The sequence below is a fragment of the Thalassophryne amazonica genome, chromosome 17 (genome assembly GCF_902500255.1).
Source record: "Thalassophryne amazonica chromosome 17, fThaAma1.1, whole genome shotgun sequence".
Taxonomy (NCBI): domain Eukaryota; kingdom Metazoa; phylum Chordata; class Actinopteri; order Batrachoidiformes; family Batrachoididae; genus Thalassophryne; species Thalassophryne amazonica.
The window spans coordinates 20501923-20529244 of NC_047119.1; the positions used below are offsets into that span (position 1 = coordinate 20501923).

General features: G+C 41.8%; 1 protein-coding gene across 2 annotated transcripts in view; it reads right to left on the reverse strand.

Moving 5' to 3' along the window:
• LOC117528991 (potassium/sodium hyperpolarization-activated cyclic nucleotide-gated channel 1) overlaps positions 1 to 27322 on the reverse strand; it is a 243987-nt gene that overhangs the window by 174190 nt on the left and 42475 nt on the right. For both annotated transcript variants that reach the window (XM_034191674.1, XM_034191675.1), the window contains exon 2: positions 9455 to 9878. In XM_034191674.1, the coding sequence (XP_034047565.1) occupies positions 9455 to 9878 (424 nt within the window). The remainder of the gene's footprint in view (positions 1 to 9454; positions 9879 to 27322) is intronic.

Genomic DNA, 27322 nt, shown 5'->3' on the forward strand with positions numbered 1-27322 from the left:
AAGCCTCACAGGACATGTTCTGGCATGTCCAGCTTATCCACAATTTCTCGGTTAGTCATGCGACTGAAAACCCACCGACAGCCGTTTGAAAGCCTTCTGAAAGCAGTCCTGTGAGACCAACATGGAGGTGGTTTTGTGCCGCGCCATGAACGGCTCCGTGGCGCATCCCTCCGCTTCTCTTTCCATGAAAAAAACTCCTGTAACAGTGGAATGTGCCGAAAAAGTACTGATGTCCACGTCTCCTGCCATTTTTGTGTAAGTCAGATGACGTCCCGGATCAACAAAGCCTTCACGTTGAAAATTATCTGGTTGTTTCAGCCTGTCGATCGGCGCTCGGAGTGCGCCGCGCTCTCAGACGCTGTGGGCGGTCTTTAAACCGGCTGGAACACTCCTTAATCTGTGTAATCCCCATAAAATCATCCCTGAAAGCCATCTGAATTTTACGAATGGTGTCCACCTTGAGGTCTCTCACAGTTTCTGGAAAAATTTGATGCAGCAAAGCTCCAAATCGTTCAGACATTTATTCTCAATAAAAATCCGACGAGAGGGGTGGACCACTGCTCACACAAAGCCTGCTCACAGGCGAATGACGCAACCGACAGGCGTGAAAAAACTCACGCATGCGCACGAAGGTTCAAGCTTGGCTGATGCAATCACATGTGATTCAAATCCATATGGTTTTTGAAAAAAATAAAAAGGTTGGCTACTTTTCTAACAGACCTCGTATTTTACTCTGCCAATCAATGCATTAATGGACGTATTTCAGTTGTTTAAGCCGCAGGGTTTAAAGCATGTGAAAAAAGCAGCGGCTTTTAGTTCGTAAATGATGGTGTATATAATACAGAGAAACGTCTAATACTGTGTTTTACTGCTTTTGAAAGATGATGACAGTGTTTGGGGTTTTAATTTTTTATTCATTCATTTTCCGTGCATTCTTCCTGTGTTTTTGATACTTGAATTTACCCAGCAGCCCCTGCAACGCTTAAAGTGAAACTGGTTTATCAGAAGCCGACAGTGAAATCTGATGTGGCCACGTCCGAATCAATACTAAAAGTTATCAGTTATCTGTAATAAAGATACACTTTTTTAGCAGGCTATTAGTTTAGCTTCGTAAAAGATAACTTTTCAGTTATCGGATTAATGGTTTATCGAAGCTAACTTTTTGGTTAGCTGTGCCCACCACTTATTTTTACTCACTATAAATGATCAAAGTTTGAGCAACCTTGATTGTGACCCTCAAGGTCAATCAAGGTCGAATGCAAAAGCATAATTTGCATGTCCATGACTTCCAATTAATATCTAAAGTAACCATTGGTCTGTCACCTCTGATTCATGAAATACAAGGCGGAAGAAAGCTTTCCCTCTATTTGCGTTTGGCCAAACAAAAAAAGTTACCTTGCTCTGTGACCTTGATCTTTGATCCCTGAACCTGAAATGCTAATGCCTTCTTCCTTCTGTGAGAATTACCAAATGTAGAGAATCTGGTATAAACAATAAGCCCACAGACAGTATTTTTTTTCACATTCACGTGCTTCCGATGACACACTGCACTTGTAGGCTCCTCCCACTTTTTTGCAAGCTAACACGTTCGTCTCCAGGGACAGACTCAAAAAGTTTGGCTGTCTCTGTCCTCGCCACTGTCTTTTTTTTCTGTATTTTGTGCCGTCTGTCTTTTGTGTGCTTGCAAAGTCTCCTCCACAAAGTTCTCCTTGTTGATAAACTAAATATAAACAACCAGATGCGCAGAAATAAATTTGTTCTTTGTGTAACAGCAACTCAACAATATGGGTTAGCTCACACCTGCTCCAAAAGATGAAGCGTGTTCTGTGCTCAGAGAGTCACAACAACCAATTCAGAGCACCTAGAGCCAGGGTTTTGTTGACACTGTGTCGTACCAGTCCAAATTAAGGGATTATTTTGCTTTAGTGATTTAAAAAGAGAAGATCCGAATGATTTCTTCTACATAAGTTGTTCATCTGTTAGCGGTATTACTCTAAAAGTTATGCATCTGTTTTGATACAATTTGCCAGAATTGTTAGCTGTCATCTGAGGAAGACAGTAGAGAAGCTTGACTCTTCGACTGGACTGGGTTGCTTGGCGTGAGGACGTTTCGCTTCAAATTGCAGAAGCTTCCTCAGCTAAAATTAGTAGTAGTCTGACTACTGTCTTGACCCTTGTAGAGAAGAACAAACAGAAGCCACAAAAGCTGGAGTTTTAAACCTAACCAGACCCCTCCTACCAAGAGGCAGACTGCTATTGGCTAGTGACTAAACAATAGCTTTAATTAGCACTTATTGTGCTCTAGTTAGCACCCTCCTAATGACAGGGTAGCTGTCCCTCCTAACGATGTGACTGACGCCTCTCCTGATGGCTCTCCTGACGAGTCTGCTGATGACGTGAATGACTCATTACCATGATCAAAAAACTGAAACTGCTTTGACCTGAGTACCCCATTGTAAACAGGGGACCCCCCGGTTAAGGCTGGGTTTCAACTGGAGGGGGTCTGAGATTGTTATCTGTTCATTTAGGGAATAACCCTGTTGTGTCTGATGATTTCCGGACGTTAATGCTGGAATTTACAATCGCAAATTGAGTTTTACCGACGACGCGAGGATTTACAAGTTTCCTGTCTGACCTGGGAATGTTCGTGTGTGAAATCTGTTCGTGTATGGTTTTTACCATGTCTTTACCACACACAGTATGGCCAAATCTGTTAGATCTATGTTTTTGTTGTTTTTTATCTCCGTGTGTGTGGTCTCTCAGGTATTGGAAACCTACAGACAATTTTAAAACCTTGCCATGTGAACCATGCATAATGTGTCGCAATTTCCAGAACTGCACAACAACAATTTTGCACGGTGTCCAAGAGAGCCACAACTATTCTAAATTAAGACAACATTAACTAATGCAGAAAACAGTTAAATTAAATAAATAAAATACAAAAACGTATGCATCAATACACCAGGTAGTTACATCAAAAAATGTCTTGCAACTTGAGAATTGTATTTGGAATGTATGTTCCATACTTTTGGGACCCTTTTTTTTTCTATTTGCAAGTATTTCTTGACGCAACTACCTGCTGTTGAATTGATGCAGGTGTTTTCTGTATTTGTGTTTTCTGCATTTGCAGGGTTGTCTTATTTTGGAAGTGTTGTAGTCACTTTAGGCTGCCATAATTTTGCCACCTGTTGAGTAAGCAAAAATAAAATAAAATAAAATAAATCTGCAGGGAAAAAGACAGCTTTTTTCAAATGCAGGTGTTTAAAAAAAGTATGAAGCAGAAAATAAGTGCAGCTAATGTAACGTAGTTAATAGTAGCAATATTTAGCATGGAAGCAAAGCAGAAGACACATTAAGAGCATAGACAGTACAGCGTTAGGGTACCTGATGTCGGTTTCAAGTATGTTTTCAGTATTGGGTGTGTGTGTGTGTGTGTAATTGAGAGAGTGGCGGCATGACGAGTCAACAAAAAAATCAGTCACGTGACTCCTGGGTCACGGTGTGTAGTGAGCACCTTGTATGGCAGCACCCTGACATCGGGGTGAATGTGAGGCATAATTATAAAGCGCTTTGAGCGTGTGATGCAGATGGAAAAGTGCTATATAAATGCAGTCCATTTCAGAAACAATAAAAGCACTGCACGGACCAAATTGTAAAGCAGTGCAATGCCCAGCACGTGTCATAACCTGCATTATCTAAATAGTAATACCGCTAGCACTCCTGTGTAAATATGAGGTGTGGTCATGTGCAGAGCTGGTGCATTCATATCATCCATCACCAGAAACCGTTTGCACTGAGCCCTCAGAGCTCTAAGGGAGGTTTTATTGAGAAATCCTCCTTTTAAGGTACATTCTTTTAGTATAATATCCATGTGTTGCATATCAAAATGTTCAGAACAATCTCAGGTTTCTGAATCAAGACATATATTTGTCCAGAATACTGTGTAAAAACATGATCTATTAATAGAAATTCGATGAAAAGTTCACCAGGACACAGGAGAGCATCATGAGGGCTCTAAGGGTTAAACCAGCAAATACCAGATTTAATGTCTAGGGCTGTCGAGCACTGTACAAAGAGTGCAACAGTCAGACATGCCTTACTCAAACAGCTTCACAAATCACGTGCACTCTGCCTGCACAGCAACGGGGTGTTACTAATGCGACAACGTATTATGGTCACTATACTCATCAAAATATCAGATCTACTTCAAAGGACATGAATACAGCTGGTAATAATAGTGAGGAGTAAGGCCACTTTTCTATGCTCGTATTTTAACAAAAACATCAAAGCTTTAAAGTTTAATTGCATGAATACAAATGCAACATAAGACTTTACATGCAGTAGATTATGCTTCAAGATGCTAGGAACCAGTGGTTTTTCTGTTTATATCAAGCTGCATCCTCTAGTTTATGTCACTACAAACGCAACTCGAGCCTTTGTTTCTGAGCAGCGATTTGGCAAGAGGCTGCGGTACTGGGAATTCTCCAGAGTGGTTTAAAAACATGACCCCCCCCATTCCATAGGCTTATATATATTCTGTTAAATAGAACAGCAGATGGATGAGAAGGTAGCTCCAGCTGCAGACTAGTGAGTATCCACAGGTGCTAGTGGTCAGGAATAACAGCCAGGACTGACTACAAGGTCACCTGGATAATTAGCTGTATCTGCGAGCGTATGTAATAATAACAGAAATGGAAGCAGAGTTAGAAATTAATATGTGTAGGGGGCAAACATGCCCTTGAAATTAGTGAAATTAAAGAGGAAAGGCCAACAAATACCCTGATAACTGTTCTCATTATTTCATTGTGTTTTGAAATATTCAGCTATTAAGTATGAATCCCCCTAGAGACACGATAGGTGAGTTGCAGGAACTTATGTCTCTGGGATTTTTTTCTAATTTCCTGCTTTTTAAACAAGAATTAATGAGATGTTTATGCACAAGCATACAGCCTGAAGCAGGATAACCTAACAACACACTGTCACTGGAGGGAGAGGCTGACCGCACAGACAATGAATGGATTAATTAGTCTCCCAACTCCTTATCTCATGAGCTAAGATGCAGAAGCTGGGGAAAATACACCCTTCTGTAGGTGCTAGAAATTTAATTTCTCTAGCGTGTTCTGGCGCACGTTGCAGGCGCACCACCGCAAGTGAATGGTAAGTGCAGGTTTTCTGTGTATGAAACTGCAGTGAAAAGCTTTCCAACATCACCACAGTATCAGCATACAAAGTCTTTACTTTAAGCTATCATGTGGTCACTAAAATAAGGAATGTTAAAGGGGTCATATTGTACAAAATCAGTTTTTAATCTAACGTCACCAATTAAATATGGTCGGGACTAAACACTTTTTTATTGTCTGTATTGTCTGTGAGGAAACTATGTTGGTATAAGCAAAATTTGGGCCTGAAACGACTCATTTTAGACTTCTGTGACATATGTCACGGTACCACATATTTTAGCAGAAAACAGCTAATTACTTAGTAACCTGAGTAAGACTATTTTTCAGGCTGCATTTGTGGGTGTGTTTGGCTACAAACCTTTCCATTTGTTTTGAAGACACCTGCTGACCTGTTAGCTTACTATAGAAGTGCATAAATGACCTCTTTAACATAAGCATACTGGGCTGCCTAGTCATCTGTTCAACCACTTGCAATAAATTGTAATATGTGCTAACAATAGTTTTATCAAATAATATTTTTCTGGCCATCTTACGTTTTATGTAAAAATTACCACAGATTCACTATAATGCATGACAGGATCCCTTGATTAGCAACAAGCAATTTGACACACTTCTCACTCACTCATCTTCAACCGCTTATCCAAGATCAGGTTGCGGGGGACTGGAGCCTATCCCAGCAGTCATTTTGTGTTATGCTCATTATACATGTTAAAAGAATCCAATATGGCCCAAACAGTTGGTTCCCTTGTCCTAAGCTGTATTTATCAGAACCCAAAATTTCAGAGCTGATTATGCCTTTGTTTTTATGGAGTTAATATTTTGTGTGTTCTGTCCCCATCCTTGTCTTATGTCCTGTCTGTTAGTTGTGTTGTGTTTTCCTTTATTTCACACTTTAGCCTTTCTTAAGTTCCACTTTAGTTTTCAGCCATTGTTCCTTGGTTTTCTTCTCAGTCAGTTTTTGGTTTCCCTTTAGTTTGGTAATTCTTTATGGTTTGTTTCAGGTGCTACTCACCCCAGGGTTCTTTGATGTTTCACTATGTCTCACTGTCAGTCCCTGTATGTTTTAGGTGTGGTGCTGACACCTGGTGTTCCTCACAGCTGGTTCTCATAAGAATCATCTCATTTGTCTTCTCGTTACATGTCACTGTTTAAGTTTGTCACTGTTGTGCTTTCACTTTGCTGGGTTATTCCAGTTTGTCTGATCCTGATCTTTTGGATTGTTCTCCAGTGTTGCACGCACATTACCAGCTACTGTCAGGGTAAAATAAACTCCTTACTCCTTACCCCTGCTCATGTCTGTCTGCATTTTTGGATTCAATCCCTCTATAATAATAACAGTTAATTGCAGAAATTTTGCGAATCTACTCATTGGATCACGGACCGTCATGGTTTTATTTTTTTTTTTGAACGGAGTTCCGTTAGCTGTGTCATTAAACTATGAACAATTATCCACCCAGCGCACACAGTACCACAAGTGTGATTGTTGCTTTCCATCCGATGCAGTTGTCATTTTGGGCATGTTGGTTTAAAAATGAAGTGCTGTCAAATGCACAGCCGGCGTGTTGATATTTTGCATCACAAGAAAGCGTTTATGCATTACCTCATCAAAAGCCTGATGTGAAATGTAGCACTGTGTTGATCTTTATTTTATAGCTGCAACACTCAGGCACACCTTACACAAGTGGGTCGGCAATATGCATACACCTTGTTTACCTGTACATGTACATACCTCTACTCTATTCTACTCTTCTATTCTACTTTCCTTTTTTTTTAGATATACCTTAGTATACACTAGTAGAGTTCTACCTTAGAATTGGAATGTATTATAGAAGACATACCTGACTGAATTTTCATGTCATCGCCACTCACCTACAAAGTGTGGTATTATTGTGATGCCGTATTATGGCCAGTCCAGGAAAACAGAAAAAAATGCACATATTTTATGACCTCTGCATGAGAGACCACTGCCTCTCTTGCACACACACACAAATTACAGTATGAACCCACTTGATAAACAATATGACTGTGCCACTATGTTAAAAAAAAAAAAGTTACATCACATCTTCGCATGTTAGTGCTGTATGACTTTTGTGATGACTTTTGTGATGTGTCAGTGCAAAGTGAAGCAATGTTTCATGGTGGGGAAAAAAAACACAGTCCCCACCACCCCACTCCCCCCAATTTCAGACAAACACAGCTGTTATATCTGCACACCAGCATTATGTCCTAAACATTATGAAAGTGGCAACAACCATTAAAAAATAAATGTGGAAAAATACAAGATGTCACCTTATCACCTTACTGCTTCACCTCAGGGAGCTTTGGTGGCTGCTGTCCATTGTTGCTCTCTGACAGATTTGTGCTAATCCAGTAACTCATCAGACATCCTTTCACTCGTGCCCCCTTCCTCAATGCCACAGCACTGTGCGGCTGGCAGTCTGCATGTCTTTGGAAGTGGAAGGAAGCTGGAGTACCCGGAGGTAACCCACGCAAATGAGGGGAGAACATGAAAATGCCCAGAAAGACCAGGTGGGAAGCGATTCCAGGACCTTCTTCACTGTGCGGCTGCCTATGACTAATGAACAAAGTAAATACTACCCCTTTGCTGCCATCACCTGCCTTAGTACCCATTTTATGTTCAGGCAGTCTACCCTTAACCCTAACAATACCCCTAATACTACTTGATCATGATACCTTCCTGAATATCTGCTACATTTCATGAGGGTGTCACAATCTAATAGATTACATCACTTTACATGATGCCATCACACACTGCAGAGAGACTGTATTGCTTATGCACCCTCTCAATAGCATATACAAGTAGAACCTGCTCAAATCATTAGCACCACTCGTTCTGCACCCATCATCAACATACGGCTCTAAGGCTATAGACTATTGTAGGCGGTGAGAAAAAAAAATTAAAAACTGAAGCCCAGACTGAACTGCCCAGTCTGTACCATGTTCAAGCTGTGCGTTGATGAGATAGCAGATCTCTTTATTCCACAGATGGAGGGCAAGAAATGGTGACAAAATGAAGGAGGGGTAGGGAGAACATGACAGATGAAGAAATGACGGGTGTACAGGCTGGAAGATGACATATTGGAGAAACATGAATAAATGACTCCATCCCGAGTCTGCTGTAACCACGTTTCACTGTCTGATTGCCATTATTCGGGCAGGCGTCGCATTCCTCCATTAAGGTACTAATCCTACATCTTACACTTAATATGTTACGACAGCTCGGAGTTTGCTACCAGGCGCCTTTTCTTTCCTCTCACGTCTCCCGTGAATGTCACTGATTTGCCCCCCACCCCAACTTCAGCATTACTTTAATGTGTATTCATAAACCATTAATATGCATTTCCAATGTTGGTGTGTTTTAAGCATATTGACTTGAAGAGGAAGAGAGCAATGAGAGTTAGAGGATGAGGAGGAGGAAGCAGACAGTGTTTGATGAGAAGAAACACAAATGCAGACACAGGAGAGGGCGTGAGCGTTAGAGTACATTAGAGGTGGGCGGATCGATCCTAATAGCGATACCAATGCTGGTATTGATATTGAACAATCCTTGTGTAAAAAGATCAATAATCTTTTTTCTCTCCCGCACGCACTGACTGCTGCGCATGCAGATTCATCAAAATCTACTCTCTGTCTGTAAGAGCAGCGCTGCGCTGTCACACAACACATAGCAGCACACCCTTGTATTGTGGTTTGTCAGCCCTCTACTTCAGGAGATTTTATTTTAAGTTGTGTTGAGTGAGATTTTTTAAACAAAAATGTTGATTGTGATAATAAAGTATTTTGTTGTCACGTATAATGTTTGGCAAAATTCTATCGTAGGTCTTTTGGATCCTTTGGATCTATGAAGCTTAAATATGAAAAAGTATCGGTATCGATATCGGTGATACTGGGCCTGTATTTACTTGGTACTGGATCAATACCAAAATTCCCGGTATCGCCCACCTCTAGAGTGCTTGACTATAAGCTCTGTGGTAAACTGGCAGAGTGTATTTAGTGCTTATCTTACGGCATCTACCCTCATACTGAACATAACCCCAAGTTGTTCTGTTTTGGAATTATTTTCACCCCAAATGGACATTATTACTTCTGATTATAGCTTGGTAATTATTGGTTTTGTATATGCACGGTGACATTATTGTCTTGCTGTTGGGAAAATCATCCATTTCGAGCACAGACAAAAACAAAACCACTTTCTTAATATTTTCTGTTTTCCTCTTGAATCTGCTGGTGTACTGGCAAACATGCATACATACCTCCTCCCACTGATGTATGTATCTGATGAGTCGAGACAGTCTTAACAGACGCAGGAGGCTGAGGATCTTGGTGAAGCGGACGATACGAAGGGCACGGGCTGTCTTATATACCTCCGAGTCAAAACCTTTCTCTACTATTAAAAAGATATAATCCACTGGAATGGACGAGAGGAAGTCCACAACAAACCAGCTCTTCAGGTAATTCATCTTGATGACCTTTGGGTCGAGGATGATCTCGGAGCTCTCCTCGTTGACGATCCCCGTCCTGAAGTTCATGACCAAGTCCACCAGGAAGATGGTGTCCGAGGCCACATTGAAGACCAGCCAGGTTGTGGTAGTCTGCTCTGAGAAGAAGGTTATTCCCACAGGAATGATGATTAGATTCCCCATCATCATGATGAGCATTATCAAGTCCCAGTAGAACCTGCAGGGCAACACACACCAATCAGGGTAAAGACATTACACGCCAAAATCTGAGCAATTATTACAGTCTAACGTATTTATTGCAATTCAGATGTATTTGAGATTTTTTTCCAAACTGTCACATTTGGATGTTTAGTGATTTTCTTTGTTAATGCTGTCAGATCCTGGGACAAGTGTTTTCACTTTCTTGTGCTATCTGTGTATTTTAATGTGTAATATATGTACATTGTACATTATTTTACTAAATAAACTTAATCAATTAATCAAGTTTCAACCTTAGTGTGTACAGTTTTGTTCCGTCTATACTGAATGATCAAAGCAGATGGCCACCCCACTGAATCTGGTCTGCTTGAGGTCTCTTTCTATGAAAAGGGGTTTTGCCTTGATATTGTCACCAGTGTGCTCATATGAGGAAGGTCTAGATCTTCGTCTTTTTGTGTAGCGCTTTGAGCAACCTCCTATTATACAGCACTCTATAAACTAATTTAATTGAAAATACAAGTTTCTGTAGACTGTAAAAAAATACAGTGTGGAAAAACTGAAGTGATACTATAGTAACTGCCACAAACACCACAACTGAACCAAGAACCCCAAAATTCTTTTTGCATCTATTGAACTCTATTAGTCCCTAAAAAATTATTGGAAACATCTAGTTTGGTCTTTGGCATGCAGCCTTTTGCTGATGATGAAATAATTTAATATTCTAGTAGCGTGGCATCACAAGGAGTTAGTGCATTTTCTTCCCACACAGAAGGTCCCTTTTTCAAGGCCAACTGTACTCCATTCTCCAAGTACATCTGGAGCTGTCTTGGGAAGGCCATCTGGTGTAAATCTTGTGCCAAATTAACATGAGGATTCATACCAAATCTGCTGTGATGACCTCGAGCAAAATGACAGCAGCCCCAAGAAATGATGCTGGGAATAATTTAAAATCAACACTATACAACTGTTTGGTTGCTATTAAAGCTGGTTGACCATCACATATGGATTAATATAATACAAAAATGTAGTGCTTCAAGATCTTTTACAGAAAATATCCACAAACTGATGTCCCAGGATTGATCATTTAAGGAATAGCAAATTAATATGATTGTTTTAAAGTTCTTGATCATTGTATAAATATGATTTCTAGAGGCATTAATAAGTTTTGTTTTTTTCTTCTTTTTTTAATAAAACTGTGTAATGAGAGCAGCAATCCCAAGTATTTTCTCTCTGCTGACCGTTTTGAGCAACAATGCAAAAAGATATCTAAATATAAAAGCCACATCAGGCACAACAGCCCCAGGAAAGAGCATTCCAACAGATATGACAACCATCTACGCCTGTGTTGTCGGAAAAATCATATCTTCGTCTTTTGACAGTGCATGCCAGAGCTTGACAATAATTCAGTGGTGCCTATTTATGCAGTGCTAGAACGTCTGTATGCCCGCAGGGCCTTGCTAGAATGGGACGAGTCATTCTCTCCAGTTGTTAGTGCCTTTTGATGAACAAAGCCCAAAGGTGACTTCTTTTACCAAAGGCCGAGCGACCATGAATGGAAATAGATACTTTCAGGAATCCTACCTCAGGCTAAAAACTTTCCTCTGACACTGTCCCTGATGCCCAGCTGCCTTTTATTGGTTTACAAAATACAATATAATGCAATGCTGAAATATCCTCAGCCGTATGAGCATGTAATCAATGAAAGAGTGTGCAGAAAGAATGTCACCTTTTGACCCCTTAGAATAGCTCAAGGTTAGTCAACTTTGAACTTGTCCAAGGTCTGTGTCCCAAGAATGTTCCCTGTCAATTTGAAGACCCTGGCAATAATAGGAATGGGGTTACGCTGAGCACAGACAGACAGACGGGCACTAAGTCTTCACAATACCCAATAACTGTCTGGCAGACTGACACCAGTAATGAATATGTTTGAATAAATTAAGTGGAGGGCTTGGCATTAAAAAAAAAGAAAAGCCTAAACTAAACCATACCTACTTTTCGGGGGTTCCAAAGATGACTCCAAAACACAATCACAAAAATCCCAAAAATAAAATATGACGCAATGCTAAAATACCCTCAGCCATATGGGCATTGTCTTCGTTATAATTTGCACTTGTTTGTTGGTATCCCAGTGCAAGGTAATTAATATATTACATATATATATATAGATATATATAATATGAATTATACATTTGTTGTTATTTACATTCATTATTAAGATCCTATTGTCTTACTTACAATTTGTACATGTTCAATAAAGTCCCTCTATCAATCAATCAGTCAATCATAATATTTATATTTGAGCTTTTGACAAGAGTGGAAGTTAGTGGAGGTTAGATAGAAAACAAGCTTAAATCCAATTTGCGTCCTTCAAATTCAGATAAAAACTTGTCCAGCTTTGACTCAGTCTTAACTCTTAGGAGCTTTATGCACTTTGTGTTATCTGACCTTGTTTCTGTTGTTTTAGCAGCAACATGTACGACAACAGCAGTGGGAATAAAAACTGTAGTTAGTGCTTCTTAAACCAAACACAACACCCTGAAACTGAGAAGAACTTTACACACTACACATTGCACCGCAGCAATCGCAAGATACTTACAGGAAATGAGTTCCTTCCTGTAAATCCAACAAACGCAGCTCACATCCTAAATGATGAACGTTTGGAAAACAGGCACTTTCTGCTCTTATCAACGTTTTAGTCTATTGATGCATCTGAAGCCCACATGAAAAGATAATGTGCGTTCAGCATGTGTGTGCACGTCATACGCCTTTTATATTTAATAAATGTTTAAATAAGAAGCGTCTGTGAAGATATCTGCTGTGATTCATCTTTTGGCTGACTTTGTAACACAATATAGTGAAAAGAATTATTCATATCTGAGGGGAGCAAAGATAAATTACTATAGAAGGTTTGTGGCTGTAAGAACAATACGAATTGTGATAGGAAAAACTAAGGAAGAAAATCTCAACAGCAATGCAAAAAAAGCATACAAATATTCTACTTTGATTAAACCTGTACGGTAGCGTATTGCATTCACTGGATAAAAAAAATTTTTGACCACTGATCTCGTAATTACGATATCCTGATCTCATAATTATGAGAAAATATCTCATAATTACGAGATCTTTTCTCGTAATTCTTGCATTCACTGGATAAAAAAAATTTTTGACCACTGATCTCGTAATTATGAGATCCTGATCTCGTAATTATGAGAAAAGATCAGGTAGCTAAATAGTTTATACTTCCGTACTTCCAGTCCCTCAGCACAGACGTGAGCTGAGCTCAGCCGATGATAACACACTATAATCAAACACAAAGTGTGGATTTTCCCCCTGAAGTGCTCCCGGATGAATGTCCAGGGAGGAGCACGGGGCGACTTCCAGCTTTCACTCACACAGACCCACTGACCACTGAGGGACACAGCGGGGCTCACTCCCACCCGGGCACATGCCAGTCTGTGTGCCCGAGCTGTGCCTCGCCTCGCTGGAGGAGTTTCATTCATCCAGCAACAGTTTAGTGGGAAATCCACACTTTGTGTGCGCCGTGGTGTGGATCACAATGCAGTGTCGGAGGTTACAAATTGGCCTATTTTCGATTATGACTCGGGCATTCTCATGCTTGGACTGGAAGTACAGAAGCAATTACACACACACACACACACACACACACAGAAAATAAATAAATAAAAACAATAGTTTGATCTCATAATTACGGCGACGTGGAGCATAATTTTTTGTTATAACGTGATAATTTCTCGTTATAACGTGTAACATGATAATTTCATATGATGAAATAATGTGATAAGTATCACGTTATAACATGATAAATATCACGTTATAACATGAAACTTCTCACGTAATTGCATGATACTGAGCCAAATATATATTAGGGCTTGGCAGCTCAGAGCTTCCGTATGTAAGAAAGAGAGCGACATCCAGCACGTCAGACTGGGCTTTCTGCCGGAACAATCCCAAGGACTTGAGATGCCTGCAGTGTTGACATACTAATATTAATATCATCCTCATTTTTAAGAAATATCAGTATTTCCCAGTGTCTCAGACCGAGAAGGTGGTAACAGCAGATTAATTGCGACAGCGCCATCATGCCCGCTGATCATTGAGGAAGCGCGCATACGGGGAAGCTGGAGAGACTTGATCTCGTAAGTACGAGATCTTTTCTCGTACTTATGAGATCAGGAGGCACCTGATCTCGTAATTACGAGATCTTATCTCGAAATTACGACATCAGTGGTCTATTTTTTTTTTATCCAGTGAATGCAATACGCTTCCGTAAACCTGAAATAAAAGCATTTTGGATTATTCTTATTATTGAAAAACTGAAAAATTATCTTGTATCTATTATTTTTTAAAATAACTTTATAGTGAAATGAAGTACACATTATCACTGACTTAAAAGTGTACAGTCTTTTTTTTAAAGATTTAAATCGGAAATGGAATTTTCTTTGGCACCACTATCAGTTTGTTTATTAGCCTTTAAATAGGGAATTTATAACACAATATTACCGATATGATCAAAATTCACGTTGTCTAGAAAAAATAAATAAATAAATAGTTCCCCTGAAGGAGAAAGTTTCAAAAGAACAGATTTACGGCAGCAACACAGGCTAAGATCAGTCTTCAAAGTGATACTTGAGTGAAAGTGCAAATATTTTACAATAAAATAACTTTGATAAAAGTTAGTCTCCTTTAACGTATCTGACATTTACTGTACTTGGGTATCAAAAGTAAATTTCTCATATAAAATGTATTTTAAGTAAAAGTAAAATCCAAACTGAGTGGAGAGTGAAGCAGTGACACGAAAAGAAAGCCAGTGTGGTGTCTGGAGAAACCAGGAGGGGGGCCTCAGCACCTATAAAAGGCTGGATCTGCCTCTGGCGGAACAGTTGGTGTTGGTGACTGGATGAGTGAGTAACAGGTGGATGGAAATAGCTGTTTAAAAAAAAAAAAGTTGCACTTTTTCGCTGAAGACCCCCACACACTGTTAAACATAACAGCCAGGCTCTTGTGAAACAGAACAGTCATTTATAGCTGAACAGCTGTGCCAAATTGAAGGAAAAGTAAAAAAAAAAAGAATGCATGTATCACCACCACCAACCACTGCAAAGCAACCAAACGCAGTGTTCTTTGCGCTTTCGAATCCAAAACATGGCGCCGCTTTTACACAGCACTTGTTCGTGAACATTTCAAATAAAATAACTGAAACGAAACAGCCACGCCAGTCAGTTTTGTCGGTACTCCGATCGTGCACTGGACTGTAGCGGGAGCCGATCCATGTGTATGTGTGTGTGCGTGCATCAGCGTGTGCACATTTGGAGTCCAAAGCACAGATGGTTTTCACCCTCCACAGTCTCTTCCTCAGCGGGGGTGCAGCTTTAACCTGTCACCTTTTATATTTTTTTGTCTTTTAAACATATTTTATGTCAAACACGACACTTGATGCTGCAGGGGTGAAAGGCGCTGCGCTGCGCTCAGGCCGGAGAGGACTGTATCTGGGAGATGTAATGGTCTAGTGGTTAAGCATTAAGCTTGAGACCAGAGGATCCTCGGTTCAAATCCCAGTCTGACCGGAAAATCACTAAGGGCTCTTGGACAAAGTCCTTAATCCCCTAGTTGCTCCCAGTGTGTAGTGGGTGATTTGCATGGCAGCACCCTGGCATCGGGGTGAATGTGAGGCATTATTGTAAAGCGCTTTGAGCGTCTGATGCAGATGGAAAAACGCTATATAAATGCAGTCCATTTACCATTTATCTGCTGCACTGTACTTACTTTCACCTCTGCATACAGGCATTGCCCAATCAAATTTCTTCTACTTTATTGTAGTAAGAAAGATGTTTAAGAGAAATGTATTGGAGTTAAAGTATACATTTTACTGAGGAAATGTAGTGGAGTAAAAGTGAAAGTCACCAGAACTGTAAAAACTTAATTAAAGTACAGATATGTCAAAAATTCTACTTAAGAACGGTAATGAAGTATTTCTACTTTGTTACATTACAACATGGCTATGATAGTGATGTCATATACCACATGGGGGTTTTCCCCAACTTGTGCGAGGGATGCTGGGCAGCACATAGCGACAGCTAATCAGAGTAGAGAGGAACAGTGATGTCTGCTGGCTGCTCGCTCAAATAAAACAATCCAACATGGCAGAAAATGCACTGAAACAGCTTTTTTCTGTGTTAATATAGTATGTTTCTCATATATTTTGTAAAGGTTAGTGAGAAATAAACACTTCTAAATCTGAAAATGCTGTTTTTGTAAACAGATCCCACCTTAGAAATGATTTCCAACAAAAATGAATGGGATGCCCCATGTATATGCATCACACGATGCCAAAGGTAACTTTGGGTCATTTCAAAACCTCATGCATGGGCATGTGCAGTAACTCCTGCAGACAGCATTAAAAAGAAAAAATAAGTCACAGAATTCCCCAGAGGTTCCTCATTAAAATGAGCTGTAATTTTGTAACACATTTCAAAAATAAACCAACATTATAATGCTTGGATTTCAGTAGGAACTAAATTTTATCCGTTTTGTTAAATCTGAAAGGCCGTACATCTTCAATTGTTTGCACTTTTCCCTCCTCCACATATTCCAATTTATCAGTTTAAAATGTTTGAACCAGGCTGTATTAGATTAGACAGAACTTTGATCCCTTGGGACGACTCCCTCAGGGAAATTGAGGTTCCAGCAGCATTGTATAGCAGCACACAGGGTAAGAAGCACACAGTATCAAAAGTTAAAGTAAAAAAGTTAAACAGTTTGCAATATAAATACACAATATAATACCAGACATACTGATCAATACTGGTTTACTGGCAACTACTGTTCCTCTCATTCCTGACCTCTGTCTTCCTGTTACTTCTCCTCCCTGAGTGAACATATGTAACATGTAAACATGCATGGAACAGCACGTCCCCCGACTTCAGTTGGTTTGGATATGTGACACTGATAATATATCGTCTCAGACACCCAGTTTTAATAACAGGACACCAGAGAGCTATGCTCAACTTGGGAAAAAAAACATTACAAACTCTCATGAAATGAAATCACAGATTATACAGCTTAAATGGCTGGATACCAAATACACTGATTTCTTCCAAGTTTAGTAAACTAGTGCACGTTTCCTTTTGCCTTTGACAAATCGTGCCAGTCATCTCTCTAACAATGCTTCATGCGGCCACGTCTCTATCGCTGTGTTAGACTTCTGCACAAATGAATACACACAGTTCTCCAGCTCCAGCTCCAAGACAAACTGCAACCAGCTCAGTTTCCAAACGTCTGACGCAGTGCAGCTCCAGCAGCCTGTATCGTCCTCTCTTACTCTGTCTGTAAACTGCACTTGTTTCACTCACGATCATCCACATCCATCAGCTCAATTATGGAGCTTCCTGTTGTTGTTGGAGTTGCAGGATAACCGCTGTCGTTTGTCTGCACAGCAGGTAGAACCACACACACACACACACAGTATGATCACGAGGCTTCCCATTCTATCATCCCAGGATTAATAACTACCATGTAACACACAAAGTAACACTTAACAAGAAGTTTGACTGTAATTACTTAGCTCTGTATAATATTTTTTCTTTATATACTGAAGTGTGTGATATAACTGTGTATTTCATTTAATAAGTCCACCCAACAACAAGTTAAACTGCTTCAAATTAATGAAATATCCAGACATTTACTGAAAACATGGATTTTGATGGCAGAAGATGAACCTCACAATAAGAGCAAGTATGGAAAGTTATATCAACTTACAGTGGTCTCCCATTGCCTGTTGTCTACACTTTTGGCACAAAAAAACTGGATAGCCAATAAGGGCAGATAACAGGAGCAATTGGTTGTAAAAGTAGCATTGTAGAACATAGTGAGTAACAGGGAAGTTTCAAACATGTTTAAAAAAATATCTGACTTTAGAATAAATTGTGGTCTATATAATGTCAATAAATTCATTTAATTTCTGCAGATCCTAAAGGTGGACAAGCAGGTACAATATGTAGTTATTGGGGCCGTTCCCTGAGTTGAAGCCTTCTTCTGATCCTCCTCCACAACATGAAACCCATGAAAAGGATGTTGCACTCTTCCACAGAAGACAGTTTTTAGATGTTAACAAAGACACTTTGCCTATTTGGAAAAGTGTGAGAGAAACACAGAAGCAGCGATTTGCTTGTAATGGGAATCGTGCATACTCGTGTATGTGTGTTCAGCGGTATTCGATTAGACTTGTACAGTTGTGCTCAAATGTTTACATACCCTGGCAGAATTTTTGCTTTTTGGCCATTTTTAAGAGAATATGAATGACAACACAAAAACTTTTTTTTCACTCATGGTTAGCGGTTGGGTGAAGCCATTTATTGTCAAACAACTGTGTTTCCTCTTTTTAAATCAAAATGACAAGAGAACTACCCAAATGACCCTGATCCAGAGTTTACATACCCCTGTTCTTAATACTGTGTATTGTCTCCTTTAACATCAACGACAGCTTGGAGTCTTTTGTGGTAGTTGTGAACGAGGCTCTCTGATGGTAAAGCTGCCACTGAAATGTTTCAGACTTTATTTACATTAATTACAAAGAAATACAAACAATATGGCACTCTATGGTAAATTTGCATGGACTAGACAGTTCTCAAAAACTGAGTGACTGTGCAAGGAGGAGAAGAGTGAGGAAAGCCACCAAGACACCCAGACAACCCAGGAGACGTTATGGGCTTATGCGGCTGTGATTGGAGAAATTATGCACAGTGCAAGCTTAGAGTGCCATATTATTTGTATTTCTTTGTAATTGATGTAAATAAAGTCCGAAACATTTCAGTGGCAGCTTTACCATCAGAGAGCCTCGTTCACAACTACCACAAAAGACTCCAAGCTGTCGTTGATGTTAAAGGGGGCAACACACAGTATTAAGAACAAATGTATGTAAACTTTGGATCAGGGTCATTTGAGTAGTTCTCTTGTCATTTTGATTTTAAAAAAGGAAACATAGTTGTCTGACAATAAATGGCTTCACCCAACCACTAACCATGAGTGAAAAAAAAGTTTTTGTGTTGTCATTCATATTCTCTTAAAAATGGCCAAAAAAAGCAAAAATTCTGCGAGGGTATGTAAACTTTTGAGCACAACTGTATGTAAGTGGATATAAAATAGAATGCAATACAATTTTAGCAGACTAAATTAAAAAATCTAGACTGATATACCTCCCTTTTGAAATTGGGTTGGAATTTGGTGTCAAAAACCATAAATGGGAGATTGCCCTTATTGTACAAGCCACTCATTAGTATGACAAAGGTGGAAAAAAGTGAACTTCCCATTTACTACTTAAGAAGACACACCCGTGCACTCTAAAAAAATTAACTGCTGTCTCAACGAGAAAAAGTGATGTAACAAGTTGCATAGATTTTTTTAAGTTATTTTATCCATCCATCCATCCATTTTCTTCCGCTTTATCCGGAGTCGGGTCGCAGGGTCAGCAGCTCAAGCAAAGCCGCACAGACCTCCCGATCCACACACACCTCCCCCAGCTGCTCCAGGGGAACCCCAAGGCGTTCCCAAGCCAGCCAAGAGATGTAGTCCTTCCAGCGTGCCCTGGGTCCTCCCCGGGGCCTCCTCCCAATGGGATGTGCCCGAAACACCTCTCCAGCGAGGCGTCCAGGGGGCATCCGGAAAAGATGCCCGAGCCACCTCAACTGACTCCTTTTGACGTGGAGGAGCAGTGACCGAGCTCCTGACCCTATCTCTAAGGGAGCGCCCAGCCACCCTGCAGAGGAAACTCATCTCGGCCGCTTGTACTCGCAATCTCATTCTTTCGGTCATGAGCCAAATCTCATGACCATAGGTGAGGATCGGAACATAGATCGATCAGTAAATTGAGAGCTTTGCCCCCCTACTCAGCTCTCTCTTCACCATGATGGTCCGATACAGCGACCGCATCACTGTAGATGCTGCACCGATCCGTCTATCGATCTCACGCTCCATCCGTCCCTCACTCGTGAACAAGACCCCAAGATACTTAAACTCCTCCACTTGAGGCAAGGACACTCCACCGACCTGAAGAGGGCCACGCACCTTTTTCCGGTCAAGAACCATGGCTTCGGATTTGGAGGTGCTGATTTTCATCCCGGACGCTTCACACTCGGCTGCAAACCGCCCCAGTGCACACTGAAGGTCCTGATTTGACGAAGCCAACAGAACCACATTGTCCGCAAACAGCAGAGACGAGATTCTGTGGTTCCCAAACCAGACCCCCTCTACACCCTGGCTGCGCCTAGAAATTCTGTCCATAAAAATAATGAACAAAACTGATGACAAAGGACAGCCCTGGCGGAGGCCAACGTGCACTGGAAACAGGTTTGACTTAATACCGGCAATGCGAACCAAGCTCCTGCTGCGGTCGTACAGGGACAGGATAGCCCTTAGCAAAGGACCCCGGACCCCATACTCCCAGAGCACTCCCCACAGGGTGCCCCGAGGGACACGGTCGAACGCCTTCTCCAGATCCACAAAACACATGTGGACTGGTTGGGCGAACTCCCATGAACCCTCGAGCACCCGATGGAGTGTGTAGAGCTGGTCCAGTGTGCCACGACCAGGACGAAAACCACACTGCTCCTCTTGAATCCGAGGTTCGACCATCGGTCGAATTCTCCTCTCCAGTACTCTGGAATAGACCTTACCGGGGAGGCTGAGGAGTGTCAATCAATCAATCAATTTTATTTATATAGCGCCAAATCACAACAAACAGTTGCCCCAAGGCGCTTTATATTGTAAGGCAAGGCCATACAATAATTACGTAAAAACCCCAACGGTCAAAACGACCCCCTGTGAGCAAGCACTTGGCGACAGTGGGAAGGAAAAACTCCCTTTTAACAGGAAGAAACCTCCAGCAGAACCAGGGTCAGGGAGGGGCAGTCTTCTGCTGGGACTGGTTGGGGCTGAGGGAGAGAACCAGGAAAAAGACATGCTGTGGAGGGGAGCAGAGATCAATCACTAATGATTAAATGCAGAGTGGTGCATACAGAGCAAAAAGAGAAAGAAACACTCAGTGCATCATGGGAACGCCCCCAGCAGTCTAAGTCTATAGCAGCATAACTAAGGGATGGTTCAGGGTCACCTGATCCAGCCCTAACTATAAGCTTTAGCAAAAAGGAAAGTTTTAAGCCTACTCTTAAAAGTAGAGAGGGTGTCTGTCTCCCTGATCTGAATTGGGAGCTGGTTCCACAGGAGAGGAGCCTGAAAGCTGGAGGCTCTGCCTCCCATTCTACTCTTACAAACCCTAGGAACTACAAGTAAGCCTGCAGTCTGAGAGCGAAGCGCTCTATTGGGGTGATATGGTACTATGAGGTCCCTAAGATAAGATGGGACCTGATTATTCAAAACCTTATAAGTAAGAAGAAGAATTTTAATTTCTATTCTAGAATTAACAGGAAGCCAATGAAGAGAGACCAATATGGGTGAGATATGCTCTCTCCTTCTAGTCCCCGTTAGTACTCTAGCTGCAGCATTTTGAATTAACTGAAGGCTTTTCAGGGAACTTTTAGGACAACCTGATAATAATGAATTACAATAGTCCAGCCTAGAGGAAATAAATGCATGAATTAATTTTTCAGCATCACTCTGAGACAAGACCTTTCTAATTTTAGAGATATTGCGTAAATGCAAAAAAGCAGTCCTACATATTTGTTTAATATGCGCTTTGAATGACATATGCTGATCAAAAATGACTCCAAGATTTCTCACAGTATTACTAGAGGTCAGGGTAATGCCATCCAGAGTAAGGATCTGGTCAGACACCATGTTTCTAAGATTTGTGGGTACAATAACTTCAGTTTTATCTTTAAAAGCAGGAAATTAGAGGTCATCCATGTCTTTATGTCTGTAAGACAATCCTGCAGTTTAGCTAATTGGTGTGTGTCCTCTGGCTTCATGGATAGATAAAGCTGGGTATCATCTGCGTAACAATGAAAATTTAAGCAATGCTGTCTAATAATACTGCCTAAGGGAAGCATGTATAAAGTGAATAAAATTGGTCCTAGCACAGAACCTTGTGGAAGTCCATAATTAACCTTAGTCTGTGAAGAAGATTCCCCATTTACATGAACAAATTGTAATTGTAATTGTATTCTCACCCATATTGGCCTCTCTTCATTGGCTTCCTGTCAATTCTAGAATAGAATTTAAAATTCTTCTTCTTACTTATAAGGTTTTGAATAATCAGGTCCCATCTTATCTTAGGGACCTCGTAGTACCATATCACCCCAATAGAGCGCTTCGCTCTCAGACTGCAGGCTTACTTGTAGTTCCTAGGGTTTGTAAGAGTAGAATGGGAGGCAGAGCCTTCAGCTTTCAGGCTCCTCTCCTGTGGAACCAGCTCCCAATTCAGATCAGGGAGACAGACACCCTCTCTACTTTTAAGATTAGGCTTAAAACTTTCCTTTTTGCTAAAGCTTATAGTTAGGGCTGGATCAGGTGACCCTGAACCATCCCTTAGTTATGCTGCTATAGACTTAGACTGCTGGGGGGTTCCCCTGATGCACTGTTTCTTTCTCTTTTTGCTCTGTATGCACCACTCTGCATTTAATCATTAGTGATTGATCTCTGCTCCCCTCCACAGCATGTCTTTTTCCTGGTTCTCTCCCTCAGCCCCAACCAGTCCCAGCAGAAGACTGCCCCTCCCTGAGCCTGGTTCTGCTGGAGGTTTCTTCCTGTTAAAGGGAGTTTTTCCTTCCCACTATAGCCAAGTGCTTGCTCACAGGGGGTCGTTTTGACTGTTGGGGTTTTACATAATTATTGTATGGCCTTGCCTTACAATATAAAGCGCCTTGGGGCAACTGTTTGTTGTGATTTGGCGCTATATAAAAAAAATTGACTGATTGATTGATTAATCTATTAGATAAATATGATTCAAACCACCGCAGCGCAGTGCCTTTAATACCTATGGTCCACTATAGTCCTATAGTCCACTGTCTGAGGCCATAAGAAGATCATTTGTAACCTTCACTAATGCTGTTTCTGTACTATGATGAAATTTCTAAAACCTGACTGAAACTCTTCAAATAGACCATTCCTCTGCAGATGATCAGTTAGCTGTTTTACAACTACCCTTTCAAGACTTTTTGAGAGAAAAGGAAGGTTGGAGATTGGCCTATAATTAGCTAAGATAGCTGGGTCAAGTGATGGCTTTTTAAGTAATGGTTTAATTACTGCCACCTTAAAAGCCTGTGGTACATAGCCAACTAATAAAGATAGATTGATCATATTTAAGATCGAAGCATTAATTAATGGTAGGGCTTCCTTGAGCATGCCTGGTAGGAATGGGGTCTAATAGACATGTTGATGGTTTGGATGAAGTAACTAATGAAAATAACTCAGACAGAACAATCTGAGAGAAAGAGTCTAACCAAATACCGGCATCACTGAAAGCAGCCAAAGATAACGATACGTCTTTGGGATGGTTATGAGTAATTTTTTCTCTAATAGTTAAAATTTTGTTAGCAAAGAAGTCATGAAGTCATTACTAGTTAAAGTTAAAGGAATACTCGGCTCAATAGAGCTCTGACTCTTTGTCAGCCTGGCTACAGTGCTGAAAAGAAACCTGGGGTTGTTCTTATTTTCTCAATTAGTGATGAGTAGTAAGATGTCCTAGCTTACGGAGGGCTTTTTTTTATAGAGCAACAGACTCTTTTTCCAGGCTAAGTGAAGATCTTCTAAATTAGTGAGACGCCATTTCCTCTCCAACGTACGGGTTATCTGCTTTAAGCTGCGAGTTTGTGAGTTATACCACGGAGTCAGGCACTTCTGATTTAAAGCTCTCTTTTTCAGAGGAGAGCTACAGCATCCAAAGTTGTCTTCAATGAGGATGTAAAACTATTGACGACGATACTCTATCTCACTTACAGAGTTTAGCTAGCTACGTCTGCACTGTGTTGGTATATGGCATTAGAGAACATAAAGAAGGAATCATATCCTTAAACCTAGTTACCAGCACTTTCTGAAAGACTTCTAGTGTAATTGAAACTTATTCCCACTGCTGGGTAGTCCATCAGAGTAAATGTAAATGTTATTAGAAATGATCAGGACAGAAGGAGTTTTCAGGGCAATACTGTTAAGTCTTCAATTTCCATACCATAAGTCAGAACAAGATCTAAGATATGATTTAAAGTGGTGGGTGGACTCATTTACATTTTTGAGCCAAAGCCAATTGAGTCTAATAATAGATTAAATGCAGTGTTGAGGCTTGTCATTCTCAGCATCTGTGTGGATGTTAAAATCGCCCACTATAATTATCTTATCTGAGCTAAGCACTAAGTCAGACAAAAGGTCTGAAAATTCACAGAGAAACTCACAGTAACGACCAGGTGGACGATAGATAATAACAAATAAAACTGTTTTTTGGGACTTCCAATTTGGATGGACAAGACTAAGAGTCAAGCTTTCAAATTAATTAAAGCTCTGTCTGGGTTTTTGATAATTAATAAGCTGGAATGGAAGATTGCTGCTAATCCTCCGCCTCGGCCCGTGCTACCGAGCATTCTGGCAGTTAGTGTGACTCGGGGGTGTTGACTCATTTAAACTAACATATTCATCCTGCTGTAACCAGGTTTCTGTAGAGGCAGAATAAATCAATATGTTGATACAATTATTAGTATCATTACTAACAGGGACTTAGAAGAGAGAGACCTAATGTTTAATAGACCCATTTAACTGTTTTAGAGTCATGTGGTGCAGTTGAATATTATTTTTTCTTTTGGAATTTTATCGCTTAAATAGAGTGTTTTTTGCTGGTTATTGGTGGTCTGGGACAGGCACCGTCTCTACGGGGATTGGGTAATGAGGGGATGGCAGGGGAGAGAAGCTGCAGAGAGGTGTGTAAGACTACAACTCTGCTTCCTGGTCCCATCCCTGGATAGTCACGGTTTGGAGGATTTAACAAAATTGGCCAGATTTCTAGAAATGAGAGCTGCTCCATCCAAAGTGGGATGGATGCCGTCTCTCCTAACAAGACCAGGTTTTCCCCAAGCTTTGCCAATTATCTATGAAGCCCACCTCATTTTTTGGACACCACTCAGACAGCCAGGAATTCAAGGAGAACATGCAGCTAAACATGTCACTCCCGGTCCGATTGGGAGGGGCCCAGAGAAAACTACAGAGTCCGACATTGTTTTTGCAAAGTTACACAACGATTCAATGTTAATTTTAGTGACCTCCGATTGGCGTAACCGGGTGTCATTACTGCCGACGTGAATACAATCTTACCAAATTTACGCTAGCCTTAGCCAGCAGTTTCAAATTTCCTTCAATGTCGCCTGCTCTGGCCCCGGAAGACAATTGACTATGGTTGCTGGTGTCGCTAACTTCACATTTCTCAAAACAGAGTCGCCAATAACCAGAGTTTGATCCTCGGCGGGTGTGTCGCCGAGGTGGGGAAAAACGGTTAGAAATGTGAACGGGTTGGCGGTGTACACGGGGCTTCTGTTTAGGACCTCCTCACAGTCACCCAGTCGGCCTGCTTTCCCGACTGCTCGGGATCTGCCAGAGGGAAACTAACGGCAGCTAAGCTACCTTGGTCCGCACCGACTACAGGGGCCTGGCTAGCTGTAGAATTTTCCACGTGCGGAGCCAAGTCTCCAATTCGCCCAGCCTGGTCTCCAAAGCTACGAATAAGCTACATTATTACAAGTACCATTACTGCTAAAGGAGGCCGAGGAATAACTAAACATTTCACCCAGAGCAGAAAAGTGCAGGAGAGACAGGAGAAGCCGCCATGCTAAACCGGCTAAGAGCTAGTAGCTGCGCTAAGCTAGCGGATTCCTAAAAACACACAAAGTGAATAATGTGTAAATAATTTAGAGGTGATTCAGCAGAGGGAGTGCTTTAGTTAAGGCACGTGAAGATTACACTGTGAAACAAATCGTTATCTAGTTAACTAGATCAATCTAACTGCGCAGATTAAACAGCTAACAGATACAGCAAAACACCGCTGTGCTCCAGAACAGGAAGTGATACAATACCGCAGTGAGAGCCACCACCAGTAGAGGCAAGCTGAGTGTGATCCCCTATAGTTGCAACACACCCTCCGGTCCCCTTCTTAAACAGAGGGACCACCACCCCGGTCTGCCAATCCAGAGGCACTGTCCCCGATCGCCACCAATGTTACAGAGGCGTGTCAGCCAAGACAGTCCCACAACATCCAGAGACTTAAGGTACTCAGGACGGATTTCATCCACCCCAGGAGCCTTGCCACCAAGGAGCTTTCTAACCACGTCGGTGACTTCAGCCTGGGTAATGGATGAGTCTGCCTCTGAGTCCCCAGTCTCTGCTTCCTCTTCGGAAGACTAGACGATGGGATTGAGGAGATCCTCAAAGTACTCCTTCCACCGCCCGACAACATCCCCAGTCAGGGTCAACAGCTCCCCACCCGCACCGTAAACAGTGCTGGTGGAGAGCTGCTTCTGCCTCCTGAGGCATGGACGGTTTGCCAGAATCTCTTTGAGGCCGACCGATAGTCCTCCATGGCCCTCCCCGAACTCCTCCAGACCCGAATTTTTGCTTCTGCGACCGCACGGGCTGCGGCATGCTTGGCCTGCCGGTACCTGTCAGCTGCCTCTGGGTCCCATCTACCAACAAAGATAAGTAGGACTCCTTCTTCAGCTTGACAGCATCCCTTACTTCCGGTGTCCACCACGGGTTTGGGGATTGCCGCTGTGACAGGCACCAGAGACCTTGTGACCACAGCTACGAGCGGTCGCATCGACAATGGAGGTGGAGAACATGGTCCACTCGGACTCCATGTCTCCATCCTCCCCCGGGATCTGGGAGAAGCTCTCCCGACGTGGGAGTTGAAGACCTCGCTGACAGAGGGTTCCGCCAGTCGTTCCCAGCAGACCCTCACGATACGTTTGGGCCTGCCAGGTCTGACCGGCTTCCTCCCCTCCCAGCAGATCCAACTCACCACCAGGTGGTGACAGGTCGACAGCTCTGCCCCTCTCTTCACTCGAGTGTCCGAGACACGTGGCCGAAGGTCAGATGATACGACTACAAAGGATCATCGACCTCTGGCTCATGGTGTCCTGGTTCCACGTGCACTTATGGACACCCTTGTGCTCGAACAGGTGTTCGTGATGGACAAACTGTGACTAGCACAGAAGTCCAACAACTGAACACCACTCGGGTTCAGATCGGGGAGGCCATGCTTCCCGATCACCCCCTCCAGGTCTCACTGTCGCCGCCCACGTGAGCGTTGAAATCCCCCAGGAGAACAATGGAGTTCCCAGTCGGAGCGCTATCTAGTACCCCTCCCAGGGACTCCAAGAAGGTCGGGTACTCTGCACTGCTGCTCGGCCCATAGGCCGAGACAACGGTGAGAGACATGTCCCCGACCCGAAGGCGTAGGGACGTGACCCTCTCGTTCACCGGAGTGAACTCCAACACATGGCAACTGAGCTGGGGGCA